A 20,542-nucleotide genomic window follows, 5' to 3' on the forward strand; every position below is an offset into this window, starting at 1 on the left:
TTTTGTAGCCATCGGATTACGCGCGCGACTTCCTGCTCTCAGACAACCCTCTTACCGATACTGATTTTTGCCCCAAGGAAGTACTCAAGTTCAGTCCCATACCGACTTCAAAGTACTGCAAGCGTAGCAATTTTGAGAATTTCACATCGATCACCAAATACGATATGGATTTAAAGTTTGATAATGTAAGTGAAGGGAAAATGCATGTATCCTCTTTTTTTATACACGAGCGCACTTGTGCACTAGGGTATTATAACTTTGTTCACATAACGCTTGTTTGTAACAGGCAAAACTAATCGAGATAGATATAGACGCTGACTGTCTGTCCGTTCGCCCGTCCGTCTGTCCGTCTGTGCACACGATAACTCGAGTAAAAATTTAGATACCTGCAGCCGTTCGATTAATTTGTACCAAACTCGTTATGATTCTTGAGCTTACCACATGAAAGCAAAACGTTGAAAATTTTTGAAATCGGACTAAGATTACGCCCGATTTTCATAAAACAGTAAATTTCAGAAATGCTTGAAACTTCGATATTTCGAAATTTAAGGACGCTAGTGTACTCAAAATTGATACTAACAATCCCTTGAAAAGAGATAACATTATTATAGAATTTTGGTAAAATGGGCGTGATACCGCCCACATATAACTATATAAGTTTATATCATTAAGTCTAACTGAACATACTATCGAAATTGTTGAAAATAGGGGTAAAACTTTTCTGCTTACCATGTAAAGGTACTTTACAGAAAGCTGAAGAACTATATTTAATAGTTGCGTCGGGTATTTAATGTTCGGCTCCGCCCGAACTTCGACTTTTTTGCTTGTTTACAAAATAGTTATAAAGTAGCTAAGCTGTACTTAGGTTTGTAAGCAATAGCACAAACTCGATAATTGTCGCTGGAGACTAGCACTCAGGATTGGCGAGAAATGCCTTCCAATGCTCACTGCTCTTCGCCTACATGACAATAGATATCCTTAAACTTACTAGCGAGTTCCAAATTTATTTATCTGATAGATAGAAATCGAGATCTCATTGAGTTCATGAAATGTATGCACCAAGCATTCCTCGCATAATTTGTAGTGAGGTTCTTAACATAAAACGGATAATAAAAACGAAGAGTTCTCGTTGGAATAAGAAATTAAATATCTTGAAGCAAAAAGGGGAAATCAGTATCACTGTTTATCACGCCAAATGTAAAGGGCAGGGAGAGAGAGCAGTCCTTCTGATTTCTAAAGACTTAAGATTAATAAGATGGAGATGGCAATCTTCGTTCGCGTACTCTGGGCACCGAGTAAAGCCTTAGGCACGTCAGAAATAGGGGGAACCTCAGTGGGGCTACTCTGACATATTCGGTTTAAGGGCTCCCTGAAGTCTGCAACGTCGGATGAGACCCCCTTCTTTTGATGACGACTATGGTAAACACTTAACGGACTGCGATTTGAGGGCATGCACCTGGAATGCCCGGACCCTCAATGGAGAAGGTGACAAAATTCAGCCTCAACGACGAAACGTCCGATAACGGACTGAACGTAGAAAAGCTGCAGTCACAACAGACAGCCAATCTATTCGCCACTAGACTCTCACAGTTGCTCTCAGAGAGCACTGTTCAACGAACCGACATATGCGAACAGTGGAGCCAAATTATCCACTTATTGCATACCGCCGCCGAAGAAGTAGTCGAATTTCAGCGAGCCCAAAAGGACAACTGTTACGTTGAGGAATGCAATGAAGCTGCAGAAAAAAAAGGTGCCGCCTACAGGGTTAAGCTGCGATCGGGCGTACCGCGAGATATGTGGAACTGTTGTAGAGAGCAGATGAGGGAAGCGAGACGTATTTGAAGTAATAAGAATTGAGAGTGCGACAGGAAAATTCCTCGAAAATTTCCCCAGAGAGTTAGGTAACTCACAGAAGGTTTCACGACAGGGCGAGCGCCTGTTAGAATAACCATGGCGACCTAGCTAGCGATGTTCAGAACGTACTTAAATTATCCTATTGAGTGGTAACAGCACTATAAGAAGTGGAGAAGGCGAACCTCAGCCTCAAACAACTATGATGATGGAGACGATATCCCAGCGACTCCCTATGACGAGGTCCGAATCGAAATTAATCTGCTAGGAAACAACAAAACTGCTGGAGCTGACGGCCTGCCAGCCGAGCTATTCAAGTACGGCGGGGATGAGTTATCAACGAACTAATTGGACCTTATGAGTGAGGCTTTAGACCTGGCAAATCCACAATAGACCAGGCATTCACAATACGCCAAATCTTGGAAGACTCGCGAAAATAGGATTGACGCACGCTAACTATTTGTCGATTTCAAAGCCGCTTTATTTTTAGGCCCAAACTACTTTTCCCCAATAGCTTAGTAGTTTCAGTTAGAATTTAGTGATATCAAAGAGATAAATTTGGTTCCAAGCCTGAGTAACGAACTTAATTTTACCTAACTTGCGCAGTCGATTATAGCCGGTCTTTGAGAAAATAGCGCAGTTTATCTATCCAATATTTCAAAGTCCAATAAAATCTAAGTAGATCAATCCGACTGCATACTCTAATCTTTATATCGATGCCGTTGAAATTCCAGCTGTCGAATCACCCGACGACCAAAGCTAAATAATTCTTCAAGCGGGAGGGGACAACCTGAATAGATACAGGAGCTTGGGTGGGAGAGGAACACACTGAGGGATGGATATATGTAAATTGGCAAAGTTCGGTAGGAATGCGGCAGGCAAATAGTATACAGGACACTGCGGACTAAAGGGACATCTATATAAGCTCACGATATGGTCCAATGATCTTTGCCGGTTCTGCTACTCTACCAGCGAGGCATCGCGACACATTCTCATCGACTGCGATGCATTCTGCAGAAGACACGAAAGAAGTCTAGACTTTAATGTGGCCTAATCTTAAGCACATGCAGCCCCTTATTGTGAACAATAGTAGACACAGAAAATCACGCGGTGCTCGCCTCATTTTCATATCGATTACAGCTTGGAGTTCTATCCGTATTTTTGGTGTGAAACTTCTGTAGCGGCGGTTGCGAGTAAACTGGCAAACGCAACGGAAATGGTTGGGACGGAAACAAGTGCTTCATAAATGTATGCACATACCGGCTGGTAAAAATAATGATAAATATAGGAAAAAATATAAAGTGAGGATAACGATAAAAGTAAAAATAAAATAAAGGAAAGAGATTAAGATGGAAGTAGTTATATGTAGATAGGGAAAACTCACCACTCANGGTTCCAAGCCTGAGTAACGAACTTAATTTTACCTAACTTGCGCAGTCGATTATAGCCGGTCTTTGAGAAAATAGCGCAGTTTATCTATCCAATATTTCAAAGTCCAATAAAATCTAAGTAGATCAATCCGACTGCATACTCTAATCTTTATATCGATGCCGTTGAAATTCCAGCTGTCGAATCACCCGACGACCAAAGCTAAATAATTCTTCAAGCGGGAGGGGACAACCTGAATAGATACAGGAGCTTGGGTGGGAGAGGAACACACTGAGGGATGGATATATGTAAATTGGCAAAGTTCGGTAGGAATGCGGCAGGCAAATAGTATACAGGACACTGCGGACTAAAGGGACATCTATATAAGCTCACGATATGGTCCAATGATCTTTGCCGGTTCTGCTACTCTACCAGCGAGGCATCGCGACACATTCTCATCGACTGCGATGCATTCTGCAGAAGACACGAAAGAAGTCTAGACTTTAATGTGGCCTAATCTTAAGCACATGCAGCCCCTTATTGTGAACAATAGTAGACACAGAAAATCACGCGGTGCTCGCCTCATTTTCATATCGATTACAGCTTGGAGTTCTATCCGTATTTTTGGTGTGAAACTTCTGTAGCGGCGGTTGCGAGTAAACTGGCAAACGCAACGGAAATGGTTGGGACGGAAACAAGTGCTTCATAAATGTATGCACATACCGGCTGGTGCTGCAATTCCCTTCCGAGTGAATTCAAATTGGCAGGAGTTGAAATCTCCTCGGAAGTGAAGTGCAGAACCTGCAGAAGAGAATACAAGAATGAAAGTAAAAGTGAGCACATAGATGAAGGAAAAGATAAAGGCAAGGATAAAAAATATAATTAAAACAAAAACAAAGATGCGCAAAGATAAAGGCAAAGATCAGCACATTAAGCACTTTACTTATATAAGGACAAAAGTGAAGGTGAATATGCAGATGAATAAAGAATAAACACAAGGGTAAAAATAATGATAAATATAGGAAAAAATATAAAGTGAGGATAACGATAAAAGTAAAAATAAAATAAAGGAAAGAGATTAAGATGGAAGTAGTTATATGTAGATAGAGAAAACTCACCACTCATACTCATCAACTTGAACTCACCACACCTGAATCCAACACTCAATCTCACCATGCCTAAATTCACCACACCTAAATTCACCACAATTGCAAATGGATTAAGATAAATGTAATTGTAACGAAAGGGCAGGGATTGGGATAAATATAGAAAAGAAATAGAGAAAGTGGTAGAGATNAAATAAAATAAAGGAAAGAGATTAAGATGGAAGTAGTTATATGTAGATAGAGAAAACTCACCACTCATACTCATCAACTTGAACTCACCACACCTGAATCCAACACTCAATCTCACCATGCCTAAATTCACCACACCTAAATTCACCACAATTGCAAATGGATTAAGATAAATGTAATTGTAACGAAAGGGCAGGGATTGGGATAAATATAGAAAAGAAATAGAGAAAGTGGTAGAGATAGAGACAGAATCGGATAGAGATAAAGACGGATAGACTATGTTTTTTTTTTGTTCTTTTATAATATGAATTAAAATATAACCTTATGCTTATAACATTGAGACATTAACAAAATGAACGGATGTTGACCGGATATCCGGATGACAAATTAGAACGGATATTAACCGAATATCTGGATCAAATTACTTTAGTATCCCCTATTAAGGCCGTATTTTACCTAATATTTCATCTAATTATCTCCCTGCAGATGCCTGCCTGGTTTGATTTATGGTCTACACGCCTCGATCATTTCGTATCAGCTTTGTCTGAGAGGAAAGTAGAGAGCCTAAATCTAGATGAAGAAATCAAATTTTCCCTACATGTGCCAAACGACTATTNGGTAAAAATAATGATAAATATAGGAAAAAATATAAAGTGAGGATAACGATAAAAGTAAAAATAAAATAAAGGAAAGAGATTAAGATGGAAGTAGTTATATGTAGATAGGGAAAACTCACCACTCACATACTCATCAACTTGAACTCACCACACCTGAATCCAACACTCAATCTCACCATGCCTAAATTCACCACACCTAAATTCACCACAATTGCAAATGGATTAAGATAAATGTAATTGTAACGAAAGGGCAGGGATTGGGATAAATATAGAAAAGAAATAGAGAAAGTGGTAGAGATAGAGACAGAATCGGATAGAGATAAAGACGGATAGACTATGTTTTTTTTTTGTTCTTTTATAATATGAATTAAAATATAACCTTATGCTTATAACATTGAGACATTAACAAAATGAACGGATGTTGACCGGATATCCGGATGACAAATTAGAACGGATATTAACCGAATATCTGGATCAAATTACTTTAGTATCCCCTATTAAGGCCGTATTTTACCTAATATTTCATCTAATTATCTCCCTGCAGATGCCCGCCTGGTTTGATTTATGGTCTACACGCCTCGATCATTTCGTATCAGCTTTGTCTGAGAGGAAAGTAGAGAGCCTAAATCTAGATGAAGAAATCAAATTTTCCCTACATGTGCCAAACGACTATTTCTGGCTGACAGTGGAGGTGAATGGCGTAAATTGGCGCATATATCATATACCGTTTCTGCAAAAATTGGACTCCAAGTACGATGCTTCACACGAGATATCCTACGATTCAGGACTCAAGCGTAAGTTGTCGCACTAAAAAAGAACAATCGGCAGATATAGAAAATTCCATACAACTTTTGGCTTTGCAGGATCCTGCTCGGTAATAAATGGCATGATTAACACCTTCGATGATTATCTAATCAATTTGAGCGAAACCACCAAAGTGACTGTGGCAAAGCACTGTCAAACGCTGCTGGCAGCCGATTGTTCGGCATTACCAGAGATGGCTGTATTTTTGCTGCCTTCGCCGGTGAGCGGTTTAAGTGCCAATTATGGCCTGCGTGTTTATATTGGACAAAATTATTTCACCTTTAGACCGGTGGATAACCAAACTAAACTGCAGGATGATGCGCCCATTTATATCACCGTTAATAATAATGAGACGACGATAAATTTGCGTGAAAAATCATATCAATATCCCGTGGATGTGAGCGACTATGATTTTCAGTGAGTATAAGAGCAAACTTTCGCTTAATTAATTTTGTTTTTATTCGCCTTTTTTTTGGTTCTTGTAGCGTTGAATTGACCGAGCATAACATACTCATTGTGGAGAACGCGCAAATGCACTCAACCATACAATTCGATTTATCCAACGTGTTAAATTTCGAAATTTACGGACTCTATAAGAGCAAAATGTGTGGACTCTGTAGCAAACCGTTAAATACATTACAGAATTATACGCTCTGCATGCAGAATTGAGACATAACTATACCGAAACGGTGATTAGACAATGCGGACAGCACTAGGTTCACTGTCTCAGTTTTAAAAATTGATGTGTGTAAGAATGTATGTTTGCATATGCATATAAGTATATATGATTGTAGAATTGCACTTTTATTAATAAAATAAAACTAGAAACAAAAATTAATGAGAAAATATAATAAATTCAGATGATGATCTAATGATGAGTAGTAAGTTGAATGAAAAAAAAAAAACAAATTCACTTTTTAATTCAATGTGCCAACTATTTGCACAGTAAGCTTTATAAATCCCTACATTTGTTTTTTTTTTATCCGGTTAATAAACAGTTATAAACCGAAATCGTCAATAATAGAAAAAAACTTAAAACTAATTATATATCCATTTGAAGTTTTATAAACGAATGCTTTTCGTTTTATCAGTAAAAATAATTCACAGCCATGCAACTTAACGCGGCATCTTGAAACGTATCTGATGCTCGCGATCACGATGTAACTGTGAAAGCAAATGTATACGCAGTTGCACAATATTTTCCAAAGATTGATTGCATAGCTGACAAGTGAGCGGTTGTATGGCACCATCACTAAAATAGAAAGTATGCTAAGTTATAGTCTAATTGTACCTTTTTGAGGAAAATTTATCGCAACTTACAATTGACGCAATCGATGCAGCTCCTGGCAGTGTACACCCAATGCATGTATGCGATCGAATTTCTCATCATACAACTTAAGTGCAGAATGCACGGGGAACAGGGAGCGATGTCCATAAATAGGTTCGGATTCTATTACATCTTCCGGATCGTAACGTTGCCAGACATTATCGTAACTATCTACATGAGTCTCAATGTATTTGCGATTTTTGTTTAGCAGTCTGAAATCGAAGTAAAAGTAAACAATTAAGCACAGTAACCCTCCTCGCACATAAATATTTCTTAATTTGAATACTGAAACCGAGAAGTGTAAGAAAGTGAGCGAAATTGTATAAAAAGAACTATTTGAAACGAAAATATAAATACATATTAACATTCTATGTCAAAATATTGTGAATATTTCTGTAATATTTTATCTTCGCGCCGGCCTTACCTGACAATTAAGTTCTTAATTTTAGCTGCTAGATAAGCGCGATTACTTGGTAAAATGGTTGGACGCTCTTCACCTGGATCGGTGTACAAAATTGTGTCCATGCAGTAACGTAATTGATTGATCTAAAAATATAAAAAAAAAGTTTCATTGAAAATACGTTAGCGATTTTATAATTATGTAAATAACATAGCTATCAAGAGCAATTTTTACTAACCAACTCCAAATCATCCTTCAATATGTCAGCATCCAAATTCAAAACAATATCATGCTCTTCATAGAGTGGCTTATAGGTTTCTTTGTTGTAACCCAAACCCGCCAAAATGGCAACATATTTTGTCTTATTACTATTTCGTTTTATCTGCATAGTCGGACTGAAGAGCAGTGTCATTAGTGCACCAAAACCGTGTATATTTGGCATCAGTGTTGTGGCGCGTGCTGTAAGTGTTTCTGCATTCTGTGCCTCCGTTATACTAGCCGCCACTATGAGACGCTCATGGACATCTTGTGGATCTGTATCGATCAATACCGAATTCACCGAATCACGTTCGACATTCACACTCTTCCAGGTACCTATACGCACAGCCGAAAAAATCTTCGTTTCCAACGCACTATAAGGACCACGCAAATTAATGGATTTCGTGCAATATTCGCGCGGTGGTGGATCGACTTCCAAATCAGCCTCTGGTTGTATTGAACGCAAATATTCTTCATTTTGTTTGGAATGGTCTTCGTCAAGAAAACGTGTAGCAACAGATTGCTTTCGCAAGCGAAAATCATGATCGGCCTATAAATTCGAAAATGTAAGTAATGAAAATAAAAGCCGTTAAGAATTAATTAGATTGCCAGCATCGCAGTAACCAACCTTGGACATATAATTCTCATCTGATTTTTGTGCAAAGCCCTTCTCAACCAGTATGTCATTAAGCGTGCCTGTAGCAGTTTTTATAATGACATTCGAAACGCCAGCAACCACTGAGTAGATTTCAATTTCTACAACGCCAGCATCGGCTGTCTGTTGCATGAATTCCATAGCTTCATCGGGCCATTTACCGCTGGGTGATTTTACCGATGACGGCTCCACCATGACTAGGCGGCTTTCAAACATACGTGGCGGTATGTCAATGAGCGACTCACAGCGATAGGAGAAGCGGCGCAGTTGTTCGAAATCTATTACATCCGTGTTGCCGTAATCGACGAAGAAAACCTAAAAAATGATGAGTGATCAATGATCATATATAATTTGAAGGATATCTTTGCTATATCTTCTAAATTAAATAACAAAAAATTATCGAACATAGCTCGTAGTCGCCCAGCTTTAGAACATTTATGAGCGCTATTAGCAGAACATTTGTAAGTTATTTCACTCATACTTTTTAGCTTTCAGTTTCCTTTAGAAAAATTGTATGTTAAATTACCTTAAACTGGCAATACTGGCGAGCTGCAGTCAACACTTTTACCACTTTTGCGCGATGGTATTTATTTTCAAAAGGTGCCGCCACCATCATGCCTTTAGATATAGCTGCAGGACTCTTAAAACGACCACGCTCTAAGTCTTCAGGATTATTCAGTAGTGCATGAATTTCACGTAACCGTTCCATTTCAGAGAGTGGTTGAAAATAGAATTTGCTGCAGTTAACAATCTAAATGCGCATATTAAAAAAAAAATCATTTGTAATTATTACACAGACGAGTAAACAAATACACAGGAAGCGGCATTCGTACATGTGTAATATAACCTCGTATCATTTTTTGGAACACTGACGGCAATACCACCAATTCGGGATTTTTTATTTGCTTTTTAGTAGGCTGCCAAACACCCTCAACCATCGTGCCAATACGCCGCTCTTCTGCATATCTCACTTCATTGCGAGGGCTTTAAGAAATTTAATTAAAAAAATTGGAAGATTTTATTTTAAATTAGATCACTTTGTCGTTATACTTACTCCATAACACGTATAGTGGTACGCATGCCGAGCATACGCATGCGCACGGCCATATATACCTCGGGTACTACACGCCCTGGCACAACTAATCTATAGGCGCTATCTTCCGCATCATTTTCGAGATCTTTTTTGAATGTGACAAACACCCGTTCTGCGCCTGTTTGAAAACGCACTTCGATATTTTTAGGATCTATCCACACACTACGAAACAGGGCTTTAATTGAACTCGCATAGAGCTGCCCAATGTGGCGTGTATTAAAGCCAGTAAAGTATACCGTATTGCAGGGATCATTGCCACATAGAGTGTGGTAAATACCACGTTCACGTTCAGTATCATTTAAGTTGGAGCGTGTGAAATAATTAGGATAAAATGCGCCAGCAATAATGATTTTCAAAATAATTGTCTTTTCGCGTTCAACCCAACAAACACGCTGATATGTAGTCTGTTCACGGATGCCGTAAGCCTGTAGACGATCACGTAATTCTGTGACAAGCAAATGCATTTCCTTCATTGAACGCAAATTAACGAAGTGACGCTTGGCCCATTCATACTCGTTTTCTTCATGGTGGATGTTATGTTGTTCACGCTGTGTAGCCCAAAGCTAAGAAAACAAATAAAAGCAGTTTAAGTGGGTAATCAAATGACGTTGTGATAAAAAAAAACTCACCCTATAAGCACTGTAGATAGCAAATAGATCCGAACCAGAGCCGTCAGCCCATATTAGTTTTTGTTTATATGCATCCGCTTCGCCCTGACCACGATTATCGTGTCCAGACTTTAAAATCGAACGCACGCTTAAGCCGGCAGCTACAAAAATCATCATTTTAAACATTAGGAAAAAATAAACTAAATATTTATAAAGTATAAATCTACCCATTATTATGGACTCTTCCAATGCACTGAATATATGGCCTAGCAATATGAGCCGCGTAAGACGTATATCTAGCGGCATGCCTGCCATCACGCGTCCCATAAAACTCAAATCACCATCTTGTATGGAGTAAACACCATTCACTGTCGTAAAAAGAGCACCCACCTCTTTAAGTGTTAATATAGTATTGTGTATATCGGAAAGATTTGGTGGTGTCATGGCCAGACCGAGTATATCAGGAGGTGGTCCCATATCAAGTAGTTTGGCTTTGAGTACAGCGTTTTCCAACGGACAACGCAACATTTCTGCGGTGCCAAATTCTTCCATATAGTGCTAAAGTATTTGTAAGATTTTAAATAATTTATAAGTTCAGTCCAAAAATGTACATACTTCATAAAAATTCTTCGAGACCATTCGATATACACGGCCATTCATCACACGACCCGCACGTCCAGCACGTTGACGGCAATTAGCGCGTGATGCCCAGTGCAATTGCAGAGAAGAGAAGTTGGTTGCGGTATCGGTGATAAGAGATTTAGTTAAACAAAAATCAATGACTTTAAAGGAATGAGGAATTAATAAACATTTTTAGGACACGTAATGTATTGTTATGTATTTTACTTACCATATTTAACATCGGGCACAGTTATGGAACTTTCTGCAATATTTGTAGCCAATATAACCTTACGAAAACCGCCTGGTGGGTTGTTAAATACTTTATTTTGTTCATCTGGTGAAATCAACGAATGCAAACGTATGGGAAAGAGTTTTACATTGTTTCTAAAAAGAAAAAGATTACAGAGTTTTTTTTTTGTTAAGTTTTGATATACTGAAAAATATACATACTCATCAGATTCGCTAAGTAATTCCAATTTGCTGCACATTTGATCGATTTCGTTAATACCGGGCAAAAAAATAAGTATAGATGTTTGGGGCAGTGGGCTTATTTCGGCTGAAACAGCAGCTTCCTGTTTCTCGATGTTATCTATAACAATAATCAATTTCAGCGCAATATTATACATTTCTTTTGAGATGCCGGGGTCAGAAATATCCACATCGATGTTCTACAAAGCAAAAAGATATACGAAAAATACAGATAATTTGAAGAAAGTATTAATCGATTACAAAAATATGTGCACTTACTGTAGTATTAATGCGACCTAGATCGGACAAATAGAATTCGCGCACTTGGAAGAGACGACGCGAGTCAACGCGCAAAACTGGCGCTGGATTCCGACGTATTGTAAAATATTCGGAAAACTAAAAAACAAAGCCTTTATTTTAACGCCCAAACTAAATTTATAACTGTACGTGCCGAGCACTACTTACCTCTCCTGCATTAATGGTAGCAGACATAAGTATGACTCTTACGTCACGAGAATTTGTAGTTAGTAGTTTTCTTATGACTATAAGTAGAAAATCCATTTCCTGATCACGTTCGTGCACTTCGTCAAGAATAATATGCGTGAATTGCTTAAGCGATTTTTCTTTGATTAATTTTTGTAGCAGCACACCAGTTGTGCAGTAAAGTAAGCGTGTATCTTCGCATGTTTTGGCATGTAAACCAACCTTAAGGAATAGAAAAGAAAAGTGTATTTGTAAATACATATTCTAATAAACCAATTACACGGTGCCACAAAAAAAAGTAATGAAATACACCCGAAGCAAAACCTAGTGTAGGTTGTAGCTATGGTCGAGTACAACATAAAAAAAGGTTCCGTATAGTTCCTCTCCAGTAACTTAATTCTGAGAATTTGCTCTTATAGAAAAAATATCCAAAAAAGTACGCGAACGCCAATCCAGTAGTAATTTGCAGTTTCCATGAACAGCTGATAAATTTCTTGTTTATTCGCAGCAAAACACCATAAACAGTTTACTTATTAGTTTAAATTGCATCCAGCAACATACGGTCAGTTCTTAAAATGAGAACTTGTACCTTGTAGCTTGTAACTTGTAACATGTAAATTTATAGTTTTGAGAAACAGGCCCCAGCTGGCAAGTTCTTACAAGTAAAAATCCAGTAAAAACTTGCAACTTCAGCTGAAATATTCGATCTCTCAATTTTCCCTACTTTGCAAGTGTTTGCGTACGGAAATACCAAAACATGAACATTCGTAAAAACTTTTACTGGATTCTACTGGAAATGAGTAAACGAAAACAACTATGGGTAGACTTAGCTTGTGGGGAGTTTTCATCGGTTAAACATTAACAAGCTCCCTTTTAGGGAAATACTACATGTTTGGCAACGTTTATAGAAATTTTTGAAAGTAGCGATGGTCAAAGTTAAAAAAATTAAGAAAAATAGGGGCTCATTAAAATATAACCGATGAAAACTCACCACAAGCTAAGTCTAACCATGTATGGTTTTACATCATTTTAAAGGTCTATAGATCCTTTTTAAAAATAAAGCTGGTTTTTAAAATCGGATGAAAAATAGTTAAGTTGTTGAAAGATAAGCGCATCAAGTACGAACATAACGGTTGTTTTTAAATAAAATAAAAATGGAGGGTTCAGGAACTATACGGAACCTATTTTTATTCTGTACTCGACCATAGCTACAACCTACAATAGGTTTTGCTTCGGGTGCATTCCATGACTTTTTTGTAGCACCCTGTTATCCATAGCTTACCTGAAAGCCAACCACTGAACCAACTTCCCATTTTCTTTCTTGGCAGACACGCTTAGAAATAGATATAGCCGCAATACGACGTGGTTGTGTGCAAACAATTTTACAATATTCCCTATTCTCGTAGGCCTCGTCCAGTATATATTGAGGTACCTGAGAAAAAAAACGTTTTAAAACGATTATTATAAAAATTTCTATTTCTACAAATGTATATAAAAAAGGCCTTAAAATCCGCAACACTGTCAAACTTAACTACCTCCGATTTGTGTTAATCAGACATTGAACAGCCGGCCCTTAGTGTTAACGAAACATTGAGGAACCGGCCTAAAACTGTCAAGTAACAAAAATATGCTCACAGCGAGTACGTGTTGGTCCAAAAAAGCATTTTTAAATCCGTCCTTTCGTTTTCGAGATATTTGGACTAAAAATAAAACATTATGAATTTGACCTTTGACCCTTGGTAACTCCTGTGGTTCTCGTTTCCCACAAAAAAGATACCGTTATACTTGTTTCAAAAACCTCTATCGATGTCGTTGTTCAAAATTTGTCGCCCGGTTATCGTAATCATGCCGGGATATTAGTAAACTGTCTTGGATTTGCATTTGCAATATTGCACCGAAATATGCAATCGCAAGATCATATGCACAAGATCCTGAACAGCCCTAATGTCGAAAGAAAATTTCCAGACCGTCCTATGATACATACATAATAGGGATGTTGCGAATGTGGAATTTTAGACATCCGCGGAAGCGAATGCGGATACGGATGTTTAAAAAATCAATGTTTTTCGACTTTAGTTTTTGTAATTCATTTTTAATCCTTTCTTCTGTGACTGGTTTGAAAAATGTGTGCTTATAGCGAGGTTCTAAATAGGTGGATATGGCAATTTGAAAAGTTCACCTGCCATGAAAAGCTTGTAATTAGTTTTTTTTTTTATTAGCTGAGCTCGACTTTTCCTAGTTGCAGGTAGTCACAATTAGTTACTCACCGCTGTCGGTACTAAAAGCCATCAAATCCGTTTTGTTGTTCATTCCATGCGCTCAATGTGCTTTGATATTTTGAGGCAAATGAACGCAAATTTTCAACATGTCGTTAATATAGTATGGAAAGTGCGAAATTCACATTGTCGCTTAAACGTAAAAAAGCCACAACTATCTAAAATTTTTTATTGCAAAAATCGATGTGGGGACTTATGATTCGATGAAATGTATCATAATCAATCAAAAAGTGAATTTTGGATTTTTAGTTAGTTACGGCTTTTTGTATTTCAGCGACGATGTGAGTTACGCCCTTTCCATATTATACTAACGATATATTGCATGCCAAGTCCCACTCCTCAATAGATATTAAATTCGCCTTGCATTGATTCTTATTTGATTTGTGAACTTGGCTGTCAACTTTTACACTTTCCATTTTATTTTTAATTACGGATTCTCTTTATAGCTTGACGTTGAAAATTTCCGCCGGAATTACCTATTGAAAGATCTTACCCTTTGACTATAAATTACAAAAGAAGGGGGACATAGTGGGAAAGTTTTAACGTAGCATCTCCACAGTCAAAAAGTTATCATTTTGTTTGCCAGATATACGTTTATCAGTGCACTTGAACAATATTCGCATTCGCAAAAGCTCCGCATTGATTATTGCGGTTGCGAATGCGAATGCGAATATTCGCAACAACCCTGAATACATATCGATGGTCCTGTGCAACAACGACACAATTCAAAATTCAAAAAATAAAAACTGTTACTACTGTTAAGTGGCTCATGTGTTTAATCCTTGTCGAGTCCATGTCTCATCTTTTGTACTTACTTTAACAATCCTTACTGCTTACTTGAGTAAGGGATGGAAATGGACTAGACAAGGATTAGAGACAAGAATCACTTAACAGTAGTAACAGTTTTTGTTTTTCGAATTTTGAATTGTGCTGTTATTGCACAGGACCATCGATATGTGTACTTCTCCAAAGTCTCGACTAAATAAGAATCACCCTACCAAGTACTTTGGAAATTTCCCCTACAAAAACAAAAATGTCCCTAATGAACAAAAACAAAATTATCCCATAAGTTTGGCCGCACTGCTCTAAGTTTTTGACAATTTCCTCAAGAAAAAAACCAGTTTCAATCATTTTATCCTGGAGCATTGGGGTCTTTGTCCTTGGCATTTATTAGTTACCAACAGCCAATAGGCCATGGAATCCGCTATTTTCTATGACTGCAGAAAATTGCTTGAAAATTTCGTCCGCAGCGGCAATAGCTCTTTTGCTTCATTTTGCAAGGAATGGAAAACGCTACAATTTCAACATATTTACTTCGCACAAATCTCGTATATTGAGATAATGCAGACGACATCAGCGATAATGTACTACGCAAAGAGTGTACTGCGGAAGAGTGAGAAAGCTGATAAGAGTAACCACAGCAAAAGCAAAAAACTTGCAGCGGAAGGCAATCATCAAAATACAACTGCAAAACACTTTGATGAAGAACGCTTACGGAGAAGAATCTGTTGCATATACTTACTTTATGCGATTTATTTCAAACAGCCAACTGAGCGTTTTATTAAAATCGAAACCAACTTAGAAACATGGCGAGCTATAAAAAATTTCATAGATTCATTGCCCGAGACTGCAGATATGGACGCTCCTCGCTACGTATTTTGGCGTTTATTGCAAGAAAAAGCATTTCGATTTACCGCACTTAACTATTGCGTGGCATTAGACGATTTGGTTGACTATGATAAACTGGACGATAAAAAAAATGTTGCATTTTGCTGTAAGAATAGTGGTAAGGAACTTGGACAGCAATTACAAGACATTCCGGCTACTCGGCGTATACTCCCAGCACTGTGCGTACTTGAAGATGGGTATAATGAGATGAAGGAAATGTTGGTTAAATCTAACTCAAGTGGCATGCATAAACAATCATTGCCATCCACTTCGATTTTCAAAAGTATCGAAGAGAGTTTTCAAACTATGCATACCATAATTAACGATGAAGAACGCGTACTCAGAAAAAATAGATCAGTGCAAGAAGAGAACACAAGGCGTAATTTGAAACGTAAAGGCTTTACTCATGCACACAAAAAGATTGAGGACGATGACGGAGCGGCGAACGAAGAAAAATCAAATAAATATAAAAACCTAAGACGAATGTCGGCTCGCACAGTTTTTACGGATGAATTACCTGACGATTTGTTGGAAGATCTGGAAGAACTAGAGTCTTGTGAAAGTTTAAATGATCTCACGATAGATTTAAGTGAACACGATGACGCTGACGGAAGTACATCAGATGTTACAACTGTGCATTTAACAGAATCGCAGGAAGAATATAAATACCGATCTGAGAATATGCCGGAAGTACATCAAGAAGAAGGGATTGAACAACAAATAGATGAACTATTAGAAGCCGAATTATCAGAAGATATTAAAATGATTCCTAAAGAAAACTAATAAATGTAACTTNTGTGAAAGTTTAAATGATCTCACGATAGATTTAAGTGAACACGATGACGCTGACGGAAGTACATCAGATGTTACAACTGTGCATTTAACAGAATCGCAGGAAGAATATAAATACCGATCTGAGAATATGCCGGAAGTACATCAAGAAGAAGGGATTGAACAACAAATAGATGATCTATTAGAAGCCGAATTATCAGAAGATATTAAAATGATTTCTAAAGAAAACTAATAAATGTAACNCGATAGATTTAAGTGAACACGATGACGCTGACGGAAGTACATCAGATGTTACAACTGTGCATTTAACAGAATCGCAGGAAGAATATAAATACCGATCTGAGAATATGCCGGAAGTACATCAAGAAGAAGGGATTGAACAACAAATAGATGAACTATTAGAAGCCGAATTATCAGAAGATATTAAAATGATTCCTAAAGAAAACTAATAAATGTAACTTTTCCTACAATTAAAGTCGATACAGTAAGGAAATTTTCAAAAAATATAGAAAGAGGTAGCTGTAATTTCTGCATATTCAACTCAATATTTGTACTTTTTGGATTATGACAGCATTGAAGTAAATAAGCTATATGTATTCATCTATTATATATACATATATATATATATATATATATATATAATATAACAAAATAAAACAGATTTCTGTTTTATACTCTTTGTAATGCTATTCGTAGCTGGAACTCTGCTTCCAATCAAAAGGGGAAGATAGACCTATCTCAGCAGCCGGTTCGGAAACGCCCTATCTGACAAAATGGCTCAATAACGCCCTACTTATCTCACAATTTGGGTCAAAAGCGCCCTATATCAAGTCAAAATGGGATAGTCTGTTCGAACCGGCATGTTGTTGTTGTAGCGGCNATATATATATATATATATATATATATATATATAATATAACAATATAAAACAGATTTCTTTTTTATATTCTTTGTAATGCTATTCGTAGCTGGAACTCTGCTTCCAATCAAGAGGGGAAGATCGACCTATCCCAGNATATATATATATATATATATATATAATATAACAAAATAAAACAGATTTCTGTTTTATACTCTTTGTAATGCTATTCGTAGCTGGAACTCTGCTTCCAATCAAAAGGGGAAGATAGACCTATCTCAGCAGCCGGTTCGGAAACGCCCTATCTGACAAAATGGCTCAATAACGCCCTACTTATCTCACAATTTGGGTCAAAAGCGCCCTATATCAAGTCAAAATGGGATAGTCTGTTCGAACCGGCATGTTGTTGTTGTAGCGGCTACAACAACCCCGCGCAGATCGGTTAGTCCCTCAATCGTTGTCGCCAAGCTCCACTAACGACAGCCCTAGGAAGCGTGCAGCCTCGACGGGGTCTGTCCATAGGGACAGGGGCGTTAGCGTCGTGGGGTTTAGAGGGTATAAGAAGACATACTGTGAGTCATGGGGCGACTCTCCGCATGCCGGACATTCGTTTACCTTATTTTCACTGTAAAAATTACCGTAGATCCCCGGTAAAAATTTCCGTATATCCACGTGGAAAGAAGTTATGCAACTTCTCCGGCAACACAGAAAGGAGAATTCTGCGTAGTAAAGGTTATAATCAGGGACGTAAACCGGATGAAAAATTTGGTCGGTTCGGTACAGCGGTTCGAACCGTTTTTGCACTTTTGGATTGGTTCGTCAAAGCGGTCTTTTGGTCTTTGAACCGGGGTTTCGGTTAGGTTCAACGGTTCGAAAAACAAAAAAATAACGCGCAAGTTTAATTGTCAAGTGTCAAGTGCAACAACGCGCAATGTTAAGGGTCAAGTACCTGTCAAATGAGATGGGTTGCCTTTACATTTGATATTGTCCATGGTGAACAAACATGGTTGCTATTACCATGTTTAACAAAAAGAAAAAAAGTTGGTATATTTATCTACTGAAAATTGGTTGAAACGAACCTTTAAAGTTTAAAGCTTTATGGAAAGTGATTCGGCTTTCGGTTCGGATCAAACATTTGTGGAAATTTTCGGTTCGGTTAATAGTTCAGTTAATTAATAGAAAAAATTGGTTTTTGTGGTTCAAACCCAGTTCGAAAGAATTTCCGCTTCTCCGGCAACACAGAAAAGAGAATTTTGCGTAGTAAGGGTTATAATCCCTAAGCGCTGCCGAAAGCCGCCAACGCAGAGAAATAAGTTCTGCCCCACTTCTCCGGCAACACATATTCGACGTAATTCACATAACCTCCTACCGTGGATCTAAGGCAAGCAAACATCTTGATATTGCCGTGGACCTAGGGTAATTTTTACCGTGGATATACGGGAATTTTTACCGTGCATCTACGATAATTTTTACCGTGGAAGTACGGTATTTTTTTACCGTGGATTTGGGGTAATTTGTTACCGTGAATCAACGGTAATTTGTTACCGTCTCAAGACATTCTATTGTTCTAAACTCTACAGGGATTTCCGATTTATCTGTAAGCATCTAGACTCATTCGCGGAGATAAGGTCCAAAAAGCATGTCTCTTTTGATTTCCGAGGATAACTTTAAGACAGTTTTTGTTTCCCTCATGTTGTGATAGCTGTAAACCTTAAACTTTAAAGCCGTTTTTATATAGTTTTAAATTTTCGATTATCGCACTCTTGGAGCAAAAGAGGGATATGTAGTCGTCGGCATTTTTTTTTATCTTTACGTTAAGTAATTCTTTAACTCACCTGGGTAGTTTTACCACAGCCTGTGTCACCTTCAAGCACTACAACTGGATGTTTACGTATGGACTCCAAGATTTGATCTTTATTATCGTGTATAGGTAGAGATTCATCGCGTTTCAAATCAAAGTTATATTTAGTGTATACGTTATCTTCAATTCTATGTACTTTGGGTTGAATTTCCTCTTCTTCACTCAAGTCCTCTAATTCATCCATACAGGTCGACGAAGTGGCACCGTGTCGTGATGAATGAGCATCTTCCATCGGATCGTCATTTTCCTAATACAAAAATATCATAAATACATTGCGCAAATAATTATTCACAATTTGTACCTCTAACATTCGCCTCCGTTCTTTTTCAGCAATCTTTTTGGAATATTGGTCTCCAAAATATTCACGTTTAATGGGTTTGCCACTATCAATTTTCCCCGCAGTCGCAGTAAGGCTCCCAGAAACACAACCCCTTGGAACAGACTCGCGCTTAAACTCTTTCGAGAAATCGAAAAAAGCCATAACTTCATCCATTTTGCTTCACTTTGCTGTCGTGTACAAATGCAAAATACTTTAGCCTTAAAATCACAAGTTTTTAAGAAATTTCCACAATTTTCACAGAAGCGCATCAGGAAATATTACGCTCCGTTATTTCTCACAAAAGTGCTGCCAATCATTGTTTACTCTAAATTTCCACCTGATGGGAAATTTTAATAACACTTTAGCTGTGTTTCTTTGGTAATCCAAAGTGTTTCCATTTAAGTGACAAAAAAAGACAACGTGAATTAGCTGTTTCTAAAAATCTGGGCACGAAATATTTTTTTTAGCGTTCCCGTACTTCTGGACAATGTTCCAATTTTGAGAGCAAACTTTTCGCTTATTCTCTAATTACCGCATCCGGATTNAAATATTACGCTCCGTTATTTCTCACAAAAGTGCTGCCAATCATTGTTTAAGAAAGCGAAATTTCCCTTTGCTTCAAGCCATTTGTGCTGTGTATGGGGGTGTTTGAAGGTTTGACAAACCGCTTGAGGGAAATTTGAGCAAAAATCAAAATTTTTTGATTTTCTGGCCGCCATGTTGATGTTTGATCAAACCGCTTGCGTTGTGTATAGCAAAATCGCCTCATTCGCAACGAAATTTTCACCGAGTAAGGACGTAAGAGAGGAAAATGAACGAAAACCACAATATTTAGCATTGCGAACTGGAAGAAAACTAAAATTCCACCTGATGGGAAATTTTAATAACACTTTAGCTGTGTTTCTTTGGTAATCCAAAA

General features: G+C 37.7%; 3 protein-coding genes across 4 annotated transcripts in view; 2 read left to right on the forward strand and 1 right to left on the reverse strand.

The window, feature by feature from the left end:
* Positions 1-6,818, forward strand: part of cv-d (vitellogenin-like lipoprotein) — a 39,078-nt gene extending 32,260 nt beyond the window's left edge. The window contains exons 16-20 of one of the 2 annotated variants that reach the window (XM_017612515.1): positions 9-185; positions 5,001-5,112; positions 5,788-5,925; positions 5,995-6,352; positions 6,421-6,818. In XM_017612515.1, coding sequence (XP_017468004.1) covers positions 9-185; positions 5,001-5,112; positions 5,788-5,925; positions 5,995-6,352; positions 6,421-6,604 — 969 coding nt within the window. In that variant the 3' untranslated portion in view covers positions 6,605-6,818. Of the gene's footprint in view, positions 1-8; positions 186-5,000; positions 5,113-5,675; positions 5,926-5,994; positions 6,353-6,420 lie in introns of both variants that reach the window. The other variant, XM_017612514.1, reaches the window with a different exon arrangement.
* On the reverse strand, positions 6,719-19,797 carry spn-E (tudor domain containing 9 protein spindle E). The gene is made up of 18 exons (XM_017612517.1): positions 19,606-19,797; positions 19,279-19,551; positions 13,131-13,280; positions 11,831-12,070; positions 11,645-11,761; positions 11,348-11,565; positions 11,127-11,281; positions 10,892-11,058; positions 10,504-10,834; positions 10,298-10,437; positions 9,630-10,231; positions 9,409-9,559; positions 9,102-9,326; positions 8,549-8,890; positions 7,901-8,470; positions 7,687-7,808; positions 7,256-7,474; positions 6,719-7,187 (listed from the first exon to the last, which is right to left on the reverse strand). The coding sequence occupies exons 1-18, from the start codon at positions 19,795-19,797 to the stop codon at positions 7,052-7,054; spliced, it is 4,350 nt and encodes a 1,449-aa protein (XP_017468006.1). The 3' UTR covers positions 6,719-7,051.
* On the forward strand, positions 15,181-17,124 carry Pbp45 (proximal sequence element A Pbp45). Its single transcript, XM_017612519.1, has 2 exons — positions 15,181-16,375; positions 16,834-17,124. Exons 1-2 carry the CDS (start codon positions 15,319-15,321, stop codon positions 17,031-17,033), a joined length of 1,257 nt encoding a protein of 418 aa, XP_017468008.1. The 5' UTR covers positions 15,181-15,318; the 3' UTR covers positions 17,034-17,124.
* Positions 19,798-20,542: the final 745 nt, after the last annotated feature.

Source organism: Rhagoletis zephyria, unplaced genomic scaffold (assembly GCF_001687245.7).
Source record: "Rhagoletis zephyria isolate East Lansing unplaced genomic scaffold, Rhagoletis_zephyria_1.1 Rzeph_scaffold_00555, whole genome shotgun sequence".
Lineage (NCBI taxonomy): Eukaryota > Metazoa > Arthropoda > Insecta > Diptera > Tephritidae > Rhagoletis > Rhagoletis zephyria.

Excerpts from the sequence above, each read along its gene's own strand:
- Pbp45 (XM_017612519.1), top strand. The coding sequence starts at position 15,319 with ATGGAATCCGCTATTTTCTATGACTGCAGAAAATTGCTTGAAAATTTC.
- spn-E (XM_017612517.1), bottom strand. The coding sequence starts at position 19,797 with ATGGATGAAGTTATGGCTTTTTTCGATTTCTCGAAAGAGTTTAAGCGC. Across the intron at positions 10,232-10,297 it reads CTATCTACAGTGCTTATAGG|CTTTGGGCTACACAGCGTGA; the intron begins GTGAGTTTTTTT and ends TTGTTTTCTTAG. Across the intron at positions 9,327-9,408 it reads TACGAGGTTATATTACACAT|ATTGTTAACTGCAGCAAATT; the intron begins GTACGAATGCCG and ends ATGCGCATTTAG.